This window comes from Mytilus galloprovincialis, chromosome 13 (assembly GCF_965363235.1).
Source record: "Mytilus galloprovincialis chromosome 13, xbMytGall1.hap1.1, whole genome shotgun sequence".
Lineage (NCBI taxonomy): Eukaryota > Metazoa > Mollusca > Bivalvia > Mytilida > Mytilidae > Mytilus > Mytilus galloprovincialis.
This window is the reverse complement of record NC_134850.1, coordinates 45,531,834-45,544,447: the sequence shown is the minus strand read 5'-3', so window position 1 is coordinate 45,544,447 and position 12,614 is coordinate 45,531,834. Positions and strand designations below refer to the sequence as shown.

General features: G+C 30.9%; 1 protein-coding gene across 1 annotated transcript in view; it reads right to left on the bottom strand.

Annotated features, from left to right (window-relative positions):
• Positions 1–10,472, bottom strand: part of LOC143057343 (uncharacterized) — a 32,100-nt gene extending 21,628 nt beyond the window's left edge. The window contains exons 1-5 of the mRNA XM_076230645.1: positions 10,420–10,472; positions 3,706–3,951; positions 2,941–3,052; positions 1,017–1,161; positions 303–384 (exon numbers count right to left, since the gene is read on the bottom strand). Coding sequence (XP_076086760.1) covers positions 303–384; positions 1,017–1,161; positions 2,941–3,052; positions 3,706–3,908 — 542 coding nt within the window. The 5' untranslated portion in view covers positions 3,909–3,951; positions 10,420–10,472. The remainder of the gene's footprint in view (positions 1–302; positions 385–1,016; positions 1,162–2,940; positions 3,053–3,705; positions 3,952–10,419) is intronic.
• Positions 10,473–12,614: the final 2,142 nt, after the last annotated feature.

Below are 12,614 nucleotides of genomic sequence, written 5' to 3'. Positions count from 1 at the left end.
ACTGACAATGCTATGGCTAAAAAAGAAAAGACCAACAGACAAACAATAGCACACAAAACACAACATAGAAAACTAAAGAGGTAATTCCTTACCACTTCAACAGACATATAAAAATTATTTTTGTGTCAGCTGATTGCAGACATAATTTCTGTCTTTGTTGTAAGATTTGTCTTCCATGTACTTAATATATCAAATTTCCTTGAATCACATTACATATTTAAGTCTAACAGGTCTAATAATGAACAATTTTTAAAAGCAACTCTTGGTAAATTGGGAGTCCCCCTCCAGCAAAAAATACTTACACTTTCATATCTCTGAAACAATTTATACACAACATTGTCTTCCTTTCTGTGGAGAATAAAATGTAGGGTTCTTGATGGATTGCTGAAACATACAATATATATTGAATAGTAATTGTCTAATTAAAAAATACAACTTTCTATTAGAACAATAAAGATTTACAATTATTTTTTTTTATAGACTGTTGTTAGGTTGTTGTCTTATGCACATAAACCTACCATCTGTAGAAATAATTCTTTTATATGACTTTTTATTTTAACCTTTAAATCTTTTCATGTTCAAATCAAGATATCACAAATACTGTATTTTTTTTTAAATTATAAAACACTGTTGATTCAGCAATTTCAGTGATATTTCTATTCTTAAAAAATTTGCCACAGGACAGATTACAAAAAAATTGTAAAATCACATTTTAATTTATTGTATATGTACATGTATATAATTAGCATTTCCTGAATTATTATTACTCAAATTTCCATTTTGTCCATTTTTGAACAATCGCAACTATATATGCACACTGAATTAATAGTATGCAAACTGGATAGTGCAAAAGAAGTATTAAACTAAAAACCTATAGCATGTATAGCTATATATATCTCCTTTTATTCTTTATAAACAAAATGAATGCTTTTCAGAGAAACGCTCTTCAAACCAACAACTTTTCAGTTTTGATAACTTTAACATTCTGTTATTTAATAATTTTTTAAGACATTTACCACATTCCCTGTGGATTTCCTTTGTCCGTTTGGATAAGACTACAATATCATGCTTGGCAAACATCTTTGCTTTATGAGTATCCTCTCTACATGCTTCACATAATGGCTGGTCACATGTGTTACAGAAAAACATCTGTTCAAATTCCTGAAAATGAAAATAACACTTTACAAATTTTACTTAAACTTTAACATGTGAAAACAGGTATTTATAAATAAGGAGCTAAACAACCAAAAATGACCTTAAAATCATTGTTTTTCAGTAATTTCCTAATTTATCATGTTTATCAACAGGAAATTCTAAAGAATAGAAATATTTAAAGCCATCTTTTAAAATTAAGATCCAGTTATCTCCCTTAGCTAACATAGACTTGAATGAAAATGTAAACTTTCTGCTGTGCAAAAGTGTTAACCAGCCAATGAAATTTATGCCTTTAAATAGTTTAAGTTATTTGTTGATAGAAAAAAAACCAAAGATCTGTACTACGTCTTTAGAAAAAAAGAGCTATTCATAAACAGGGCACTGCGTATCCTTAACTGTAGTGTGGTGAAAAGGTCTAGGGCTCTCTTTGCAATTTTTTTTTTAAATCTTTAAAGTTAATATACTGAAATAATAATGATTTACAAGTATATTTTCCCTAAAAGTTTTTCTTAAATTGTTTGCAGTATATAAGGCAGATAATGAAAAAGGAAAATCTGTTATACACGTTCATGATGTTAGTTGAAACAAAAATTAAAGAATTACAAGACTTACAACAACATGAACAAGGGTTCTGACATAAACTTCAACAAGTCAATAAATGATATGAGAAATGTGGCAAATTAAAACATTTCAAATATTAAAGTCTGCTTCAAGTCAAAAAGTCATTAGGTCTTGTGACTTTTTTAAGGCCTTACTACCAATATCTAAAAGTCAAGCACTAATTTGACATTGAAGAAAGATAATTGCCAACAATTGTTAACAAGAAAAAATGAATAAAATTTAAAAACCTCAAATTATCCCGTGTGTAAAAACTACCAAATACAATGGAAATTAAAGTATCAGAAATTAAAATATCAAAATAATTACTATTTCCAAGAGTGTCAGATTTATTAACTATATTATTTAAATGTAAATGATGTCGGTGAATAACCTTGACATACTTTTTTCAGATAAAATTATTAATTAGATTTTCAGCGAAATCTGCATTAATTCTACACTTCATTCATTTTCTGTACACCATGTACATTTACAGGTATACACCCATTGCATGACTTGCAACACCTGCTCTATATTGAAATCCTAGTCAAAAATCAATCTTGAAAGTTTTAGTATTGCCATTTTTATTTTATTTTTGAATTTTTTATGTCTCAGTCAATGTTCAAAACCTATCTTTAGCTATAAGCCAGGCAGGAAGAAATTTACACACTAAAATAAAATCACATCCATAACCTTAGCTAGCCATATTTTGATTAAATTGATAAACATTTAAATCATTCTTGTTCAATAATTTTATCAAACTACTCTTACATCAGTTTAAATTGTTTTCTTGTTGCAAAAAAAAGAGGTTTGAAAGTTGATGGTGCTAAACATATCTTTGGTAACACTTCATAAGGCCAAATAAAATAGTATGTGTTGTTCCATAACAACTAAATAAAAGTAGGTGGGGATTATTGTTTTTTTTTACACTGAGTCTATGGGAGCAACATTCTGACCTTAACCATTGTTAACAGTGCGTAATAAAAAATGCCAACAAATTCTTTAGGGTAGGCTTTTATAAAGACTAAAAAGTAGGGTAGGTAGGGTAACTGGAACCACATATATATTTTTATTTGGCCTAAGTTACTAAGTATTCAGAGTTTTTGTTAACAACTTTCAAGACAAATCTGTACTGTCGTGATGGTAACTAGTAATAGACCAGTAGAGACACAATCATTTATAACTTACATTATCACAGTTAGCACATTTTTCTTTCTCTTCACCAGTAGATTCTACCAGAAACTTCATCAGTCTGTCAGAAGGAGGCAGATCCTCACCATCTTTTATTTGTGTACTTAGTCTATAAATATGAAATAAAAATTCAGTGTTGTCTTTGTTTGCTGTCTAATACTATATTTATCATTTTTACATAAATTAGTCTGTCAGTTTTCTAGTTTGAATTGTTTAACATTTTTTTCTTTACAGGGTTCTATATGTACATGTACATGTATACAGTGTGGATTTTGCTCATTGTTGAAGTTAGTGATATTGAATTCAGTAAAAAATCTCAATGTTGGTGAACATGGTGAATACTTTAAAATTATTTATTATTCATGGACATCACTACATGTACCTACATGATGTTCAATAAAAAGTAGATTTAACTGTACAATGTATGTATGACAAGTTAATAAAAATTACACAATATAAGTACCCTCAAAACTTTGTTGAAATTTTTATAAATGATAAATGATTACACAAAATACAAAATGTACATGGTGCAGATGCCCACTTTACCCTGCCTGCCTAATATGAAAATATCATGAACTGGTTTTGCACTTCCATAAAAATTTAGATTTTACAATGAATTCCTGTATTTAAGGTATTTTTCATGTTTATTCAGTGGGGAAAAAATACTGTAATGTATATCATTTCTTTTTTTAATGTTTACTGCAACGACTGCTCCCTGCAAAATAAATCGCAGTTGTGATAACCATGATAAGTCTTACATACCCACAGAGTGGACATGTCATTTTCCCTTCAACGTCTCTCCCACTCAAACAACGAGAACAAAAGCTATGATAACATCCCAGAATGCATGGTTCTTCGTATTTCTCATTACACAGGTAACACATGAGTGGGTTCCATCGTGTAACATCTAAATCATCTAAACTGTCAGGTGGGTTAAATATCTCACCAGACATGGTTGTAGTCATCTAACATCAAACATTCTCAATATCTTCCATTGAACATGGCTTCCTGCGTTAAATATTTTGAATTTTATAAATAAAGTAATAAATTTAAAAGTATTGATGCCTAATTTGATGGAGAAACAGTTGTACAATGTTGACACATATATTTCAATTTGTACATCTTGAATATGTTGAACATGTTGAATGTGAATTTTTCTTGAAAGACTATTTTGATATTTCCAAATTTAAACACTGGAGTACATTATTATATCTCCACAAGTTACTACTGTACTCAATGGTAGAGCATTCTGGTACTCAGCCATAAATATGTAAGAGTAACTACAAGAAGTAAATTCAAGCTTACATTACTTGATGCTATTTTGAAAAACAAATTAACATGATTAACAGTTTTATGTTATCTGTGCACAACATAAAAATTGAAAATCTGTTAACATGGTTAATTTTTCTCAAATTTCATGAATTTACACTTATTGTATGCTTGAATTTACTTATTTCAGTTGCTCTTACTTTGTTTGTGTACTAATACTTTGATTCAAGTTCATTGAGTACTAGAATGTCCTACCACAGAGAAAGTAACATGTTACTCTTGAGTCAAAAATTTGTAATTTTGAATGAGAATAGTCTTTTTCATATCCATAGCCCAAATTAAAAAAATAAATGAATTTGAGTTGTGCTAGCTTATAAAAAAATTGGATTTTTTTTTATGTCTGCTCACTAAATTATACATGCATGTATATTTAACATGTTTAAATGCTTGTTTATCATGTTTATGTTATTCATCTTGTGTTTTATGTGTTGTTTGCGATTTTGTCTTTTTCTTTTTCACCAAATTGTGCTGAATTTCCTGGGTTTGATTCTGAATTGGGGTGCTGCAAATTTCAGTATACATTAGTATGGTGATTTTCGCTCTCCAACACACATTGATCTCTGGTACACAGATCATGCAGATCAGAGCTTAAACATGTTAAACCAGAATTGGTGGTTTTTGCCTCGGATGGTCAAAGTTGTTCACAAATTTGACCAGGAGATCAATCTTTAGATATCTCTTCCACAGGTACAAATGTATTTGGGGCATGGACCCTGGTACCTCGAATGACCGAATAACACTTGAAATTTGAATATTAGCACATTTTGGTGACTTTTAAACATTGATTATTAATTATTAGTATATTATCTATGTATTTTGTAACTTAAAAATGATTTACAGAAAGCAGATAAGTTCATAAAAAACTTTAAAAATTTAGTATGTACATGTAGATCAGTCAGAGCTCAGACATAAACAAGTCGATTTTTGTTTTTGACTTAAATAAGTCGAAACTTGTATTTATTATAAAAATGTAGTTTCAATTTTAGACTTATCTAAGTCAGAAAATGACAGACTTGTTTAGGTCTATTTATGTTGGTGAAAAAACTTAATGTTACTTTGTGGCCAAACTACACCACCTATGACAGCAAAAACCTGTATGAGAGTTCACAAGGACTTGAGCTATTTATATTTAATTATCTAATTGAACATCCTTACTAAACACAGATGTTTTACCTCATTAAGTGTGATTCCAGGTGGTTGCATTGTAAGGTTAATTAACATTTTCTCCGATTTTTTAGACTCTCATTCATATTTTTCTTTAGAAGACAAAGCATTGGCTTTCAATGTTGTCATTATTTGATTTAGATGCATGACCTCCTTATAAATATGCGTGGGTCTTGAAGTTAACCAATTTTGATCACTCATCGACTTGTAGGAGTCGATATTTGCAACTTTTTGATTCTGGTCAATTATTTCTTGTTTAACAATATTGGACTTATTCAAGTCGTATTTTGTCTTACATAAAAGGGAGACAAATCCTAAAACTTACAAATTTAGACCTCTATGAGTCAAAAGCAGATTCAGACTTATTTATGTCTGAGCTCTGACTGTAGATCCAATGTGATGACCACGGAAATCACAATGGCCGCCAAGTTCGATGTACACACTAAATTTAAAATGATCTTTATGAACTTATCTGCTTTCTGTAAATCATTTTTGAGTTGAGTTATAAAATACATCGATGTTATTATTCAATAACAGGGTTGGCAAAGTATTACCCACCCGGGAATTCCCAGGCGGGAAAACCCCGGTTTTCCCGGGCTGGGCAATACTCCCAGAAATGGGTAATAGTGGGCATTACTGGGCAATATGATTTTTTAAGCTTATTTTAACACAAAATAGTAAAGACTTGTTGTTAGTTTCATAGTATAACAGCTAAATATATACTTTTTATACAGATAACCATTGACAGTCATTTCTAGAAAATTCAATTTCATTCTCTTCTCTATTAATTTTATATGTAGGCAGAATACAAGATTTGCACATTTAAAGATACCTTTTAATTACCAAGTATTGTTTCAATAATCCAAACTTTAAAAAATGCATTTTATTGCAGTGTTTAAGTGAATTGTTAATTTTAATTGTTATACATTCATATTGCTAAATAAACACCCTACAGGGTCATGCCATTAACACTTATAAAATTGAAAAGACTGATTATTGTTACATGTACATAAACAAATCTGTGTTCTAATCTGAATAACTACTTATTAATTAGTGACAGTACATATACATTATTTAAATGTGATGTTTCTTTAATACTTGTAATCGTTAATTCTTAATAGGAGCTATATTCATTTGAAAAAAAATAATTTATTTGCTTTCTATTTACAGTTTGTCAATCTAGACAAATGCTAAACAAACAAAATAGGGTATAAATATCTTATTAAATGTATTGCATTTGTGTTTATCACTGAATCCTCTTTAAAATTCAGACATATATTTTATATTACCCAGTATTGCCCAGTATTTCCCACTAAAACCCAGTAAAACCCGGGTTTTCCCAGTATTTCCCACTGGGCTGGGCAATACTCATAAAACCCGGGTTTTTGCCAACCCTGTTCAATAATCAATTTTTAAAAGTCACCAAAATGGAGGCTTGTATAGGGTATATTGGGATACGGGATATTTGCCATTTTAATTTTAGGGATATGGGATATTTGTCTCAAAAGTAAATGGGATATGGGATATCGATGCATTTATAAGGATATTGAATTTTTAACATGAAAAAAAATAAGTGGAATTTAAAAGTTAAGTACAGAAATATTTACATCTCACTTGATAGAATTGCCTAAAAACGTTTAATATTAAAGGTCATTTTAGTGGTTTGTTGATTTTAATTAAGTTTATGGCCGTTTTATTTAGAAGTCATCCAAACCCAAGCTAAAAGTATTGATCTATTTTCGATATTTATATGCTCATATGTACTGATAATTTTAAAAGTATTTGTTTTGCTTTCCATACTTCGTTCCTTATTGTTAATTTTCCTTTTTTGGATGGTGATGTTCGTTTGGCACTATCTTACGGTGTTTGTATATCACAACACCTCCGCTATGCCCGTGTCTGTTGTGACGTTTTGGATTTTAATGAACGAAATTTATGTATTACTGGTAAATTATTAAGTCAGGGATTTCATTACCACAAATCACTTAAAATCTTTTTTAAATTCTAGATTTGGTTTTGAAGTTTGGTTCAACCTGTAGAAAACTTATTTCAAACGGGATAGCACATCCTCATTTTTGTTTACCGTGCCATTGGATGCTTGATGTGTAATGATTGATAATTTAGTCTCAGATGCATTACTTTTTATACGACCGCAAAAATTGAAAAAAAATTGGTCGTTTATTGGTATCACGTTGGCGTCGTCCGTCGTCGTCGTCGGCGTCCGAAGACTATTGGTTTTCGCACTATAACTTAAGTTTAAGTAAATAGAAATCTATGAAATTTTGACACAAGGTTTATGACCACTAAAGGAAGGTTGGGATTGATTTTGGGAGTTTTTATCCCTGCAGTTGAGGAATTAGGGGCCAAAAAAAGGGTCCAAATAAGCATTATTCTTGGTTTTCGCACCATAACTTAAGTATAAAGTAAATAGAAATCTATAAAATTTAAACACAAGGTTTATGAACACAAAAGGAAAGTTGGTATTGATTTTGGGAGTTGAGGTCCCAACAGTTTAGGAATTAGGGACCAAAAAAGGGGCCCAAATAAGTATTTTTCTTGGTTTTCGCACCATAACTTAAGTATAAAGTAAATAGAAATCTATAAAATTTAAACACAAGGTTTGTGACCATAAAAGGACGGTTGGGATTGATTTTGGAAGTTTTGGTCCCAACAGTTTAGGAATAAGGGGCCCAAAGGGTCCAAAATTAAACTTTGTTTGAATTCATCAAAAATTGAATAATCGGGGTTCTTTGATATGCCGAATCTAACTGTGTATGTAGATTCTTAATTTTTGGTCCCACTTTCAAATTGGCCTACATTAAGGTCCAAAGGGTCCAAAATTAAAACTAAGTTTGATTTCAACAAAAATAAAATTCTTTTTTTTTTTTGATATGCTGAATCTTAATATGTACTTAGATTTTTTATCATGGGCCCAGTTTTCAAGTTGGTCCACATCGTAGTCCAAAATTAAACATTGTTTGATATCAACAAAAATTGAATCCTTAGGGTTCTTTGATATGCTGAATCTAAACCTGTATTAAGATTTTTGATTATAGGCCCAGTTTTCAAGTTGGTCCAAATTGCGGTCCAAAATTAAACTTTGTTTGATTTCAACAAAAATTGTATATATGGGGTTCTTTGATATATGCTTAATCTAACCATGCATGTATTTAAATTTTTGATGTTTGGGCCCGGTTATCAGATTAGTCCACATTGAGGTCTAAAGGGTCCAAAATTGAACTTTATTTGATTTCATCAAAAATTGAATTCTTGGGGTTCTTTGATATGCTGAATCTAACAATGTATTTAGATTTTGGATATTGGACCATAATCATTGATAATAGGTAATGTTCAATTTAAAATTTAAAGTTTTAAAGTTTAAGTTCTTAGACCACATTCATTATGTGTCAGAAACCTGTGTTGTGTCAACTATTTAATCACAATCCAAATTCAGAGCTGTATCAAGCTTGAATGTTGTGTCAATACTTGCCCCAATGTTCAGAGTTCGAACTCTGCGGTCGTATAAAGCTGCGCCCTGCGGAGCATCTGGTTATTAGTTGTAATTGACTTTGAACTAGATGTAAGTAACTGCGAGTACTCTCAGATCTGTACTTAGTGTCTTTTTGTTGATGGGATGTACAAGTACTCGGTCACGTCCACTCTCTGTTTTTGTTGGATGTATATCTATTTGTATCCATCTGATGAGTTAAGCCTTTTTCAACTGATTTGTATAGTTCGTATGTTGTACTGATACACCACTGTCCCAGGTTAAGGGGAGGGTTGGGATACCGCTAACATTTTTAACCTCGCCACATTCTGTATGTATGTGCCTGTCCAAAGTCAGGAGTCTTTAATTCAGTGGTTGTCGTTTGTTGCTGTGTTACATATTTGTTTTTGTTCTTTGTTTTATGCATAAATTAGGCCGTTAGTTTTCTCGTTTGAATTGTTCTACATTTGTCATTTCAAGACCTTTTATAACTAACTATGCGGTATGAGCTTTGCTCATTGTTGAAGGTCGTACGGTGACCTATAGATATTTAACACTGGAAGTATGCACTGTAAATTTCCTTTAACACAGTTTGTTTTCCCAGTCAAAATTGTTGACGTTGTGATGATGAGGAAAATATGGGCTTGGGAATGAATTTATAATGATTTTTTGGGATATTTCAAAATAGTTTTAGGGATATGGGATATTTGTAAAAAATATTTATTGGGATATTAGGGGTAAACATTATAGGAATACGGGATATTGGGATAAAAACTTAATGGGATATGGGATATTGATACCCCCCCTAAACAAGCCTCAAAATGTGCTAATATTAAAATTTCAAGTGTTATTTGGTCCATTACAAGTGTTATTCGGATAATAACAGTGTTATTCGGTCATTCGTGTTACCTCAGTTTGGAAAGAAAAAAGGTATTGTTATTGACCAGTTATGGATTGTTGAGACATGATATTTTGTATAAAATTGTAAATATATAATTATATATATAAAAAAAAACAAGAATTATCTTTTTTACAGTGGGGCCCCAAAAAAGGGGGGTCCATGTCCCAAATTAATATGAAATAACTGTGATCTTAAAAGGCTATTTCATTTTTTGCTTTTACGCCTTACAGCAACGCGTTACATCAACGCAGAAAGGTGTCAAAGAAAAAAAATGAAAAATTATAGCCTTGAAAGACATCACAATTATTTTCTACTTATGAGTTTGAATGTCCCTTAGGTCATGTTTATAAATAGCAGCTCTATAATTGTATCAGTTGAAAAGATATGAAACGCATTTAGTTTTTAGGGAAAGCTGACAGGGAAAATAATTCTGTCAGATATTATTTACAAAAAATGCTAATGTTGAAAGAATGTTGTTTATCTTGTTTACATTTTCCGACCTTAAAATTATGGATACACCCAATACAAGTAGGACAAGTTTAGCATCTGTATTGTTGAAACAATAAATTGCCAATGAAGGAAACATAAAACAAACCGTTTGGATAATTTTGTTTTGGTCTTTCACATACCGGAAGTTCTCATGTTACATAATTATTTAAAAACAATCTCTGTACGGATACGTTCATGTTTCGTATTCATCAATTTTTGAGGTTAGCAGATTTGAGGCTTGTATAGGGTATATTGGGATACGGGATATTTGCCATTTTAATTTTAGGGATATGGGATATTTGTCTCAAAAGTAAATGGGATATGGGATATCGATGCATTTATAAGGATATTGAATTTTTAACATGAAAAAAAATAAGTGGAATTTAAAAGTTAAGTACAGAAATATTTACATCTCACTTGATAGAATTGCCTAAAAACGTTTAATATTAAAGGTCATTTTAGTGGTTTGTTGATTTTAATTAAGTTTATGGCCGTTTTATTTAGAAGTCATCCAAACCCAAGCTAAAAGTATTGATCTATTTTCGATATTTATATGCTCATATGTACTGATAATTTTAAAAGTATTTGTTTTGCTTTCCATACTTCGTTCCTTATTGTTAATTTTCCTTTTTTGGATGGTGATGTTCGTTTGGCACTATCTTACGGTGTTTGTATATCACAACACCTCCGCTATGCCCGTGTCTGTTGTGACGTTTTGGATTTTAATGAACGAAATTTATGTATTACTGGTAAATTATTAAGTCAGGGATTTCATTACCACAAATCACTTAAAATCTTTTTTAAATTCTAGATTTGGTTTTGAAGTTTGGTTCAACCTGTAGAAAACTTATTTCAAACGGGATAGCACATCCTCATTTTTGTTTACCGTGCCATTGGATGCTTGATGTGTAATGATTGATAATTTAGTCTCAGATGCATTACTTTTTATACGACCGCAAAAATTGAAAAAAAATTGGTCGTTTATTGGTATCACGTTGGCGTCGTCCGTCGTCGTCGGCGGCGTCCGAAGACTATTGGTTTTCGCACTATAACTTAAGTTTAAGTAAATAGAAATCTATGAAATTTTGACACAAGGTTTATGACCACTAAAGGAAGGTTGGGATTGATTTTGGGAGTTTTTATCCCTGCAGTTGAGGAATTAGGGGCCAAAAAAAGGGTCCAAATAAGCATTATTCTTGGTTTTCGCACCATAACTTAAGTATAAAGTAAATAGAAATCTATAAAATTTAAACACAAGGTTTATGAACACAAAAGGAAAGTTGGTATTGATTTTGGGAGTTGAGGTCCCAACAGTTTAGGAATTAGGGACCAAAAAAGGGGCCCAAATAAGTATTTTTCTTGGTTTTCGCACCATAACTTAAGTATAAAGTAAATAGAAATCTATAAAATTTAAACACAAGGTTTGTGACCATAAAAGGACGGTTGGGATTGATTTTGGAAGTTTTGGTCCCAACAGTTTAGGAATAAGGGGCCCAAAGGGTCCAAAATTAAACTTTGTTTGAATTCATCAAAAATTGAATAATCGGGGTTCTTTGATATGCCGAATCTAACTGTGTATGTAGATTCTTAATTTTTGGTCCCACTTTCAAATTGGCCTACATTAAGGTCCAAAGGGTCCAAAATTAAAACTAAGTTTGATTTCAACAAAAATAAAATTCTTTTTTTTTTTTTGATATGCTGAATCTTAATATGTACTTAGATTTTTTATCATGGGCCCAGTTTTCAAGTTGGTCCACATCGTAGTCCAAAATTAAACATTGTTTGATATCAACAAAAATTGAATCCTTAGGGTTCTTTGATATGCTGAATCTAAACCTGTATTAAGATTTTTGATTATAGGCCCAGTTTTCAAGTTGGTCCAAATTGCGGTCCAAAATTAAACTTTGTTTGATTTCAACAAAAATTGTATATATGGGGTTCTTTGATATATGCTTAATCTAACCATGCATGTATTTAAATTTTTGATGTTTGGGCCCGGTTATCAGATTAGTCCACATTGAGGTCTAAAGGGTCCAAAATTGAACTTTATTTGATTTCATCAAAAATTGAATTCTTGGGGTTCTTTGATATGCTGAATCTAACAATGTATTTAGATTTTGGATATTGGACCATAATCATTGATAATAGGTAATGTTCAATTTAAAATTTAAAGTTTTAAAGTTTAAGTTCTTAGACCACATTCATTATGTGTCAGAAACCTGTGTTGTGTCAACTATTTAATCACAATCCAAATTCAGAGCTGTATCAAGCTTGAATGTTGTGTCAATACTTGCCCCAATG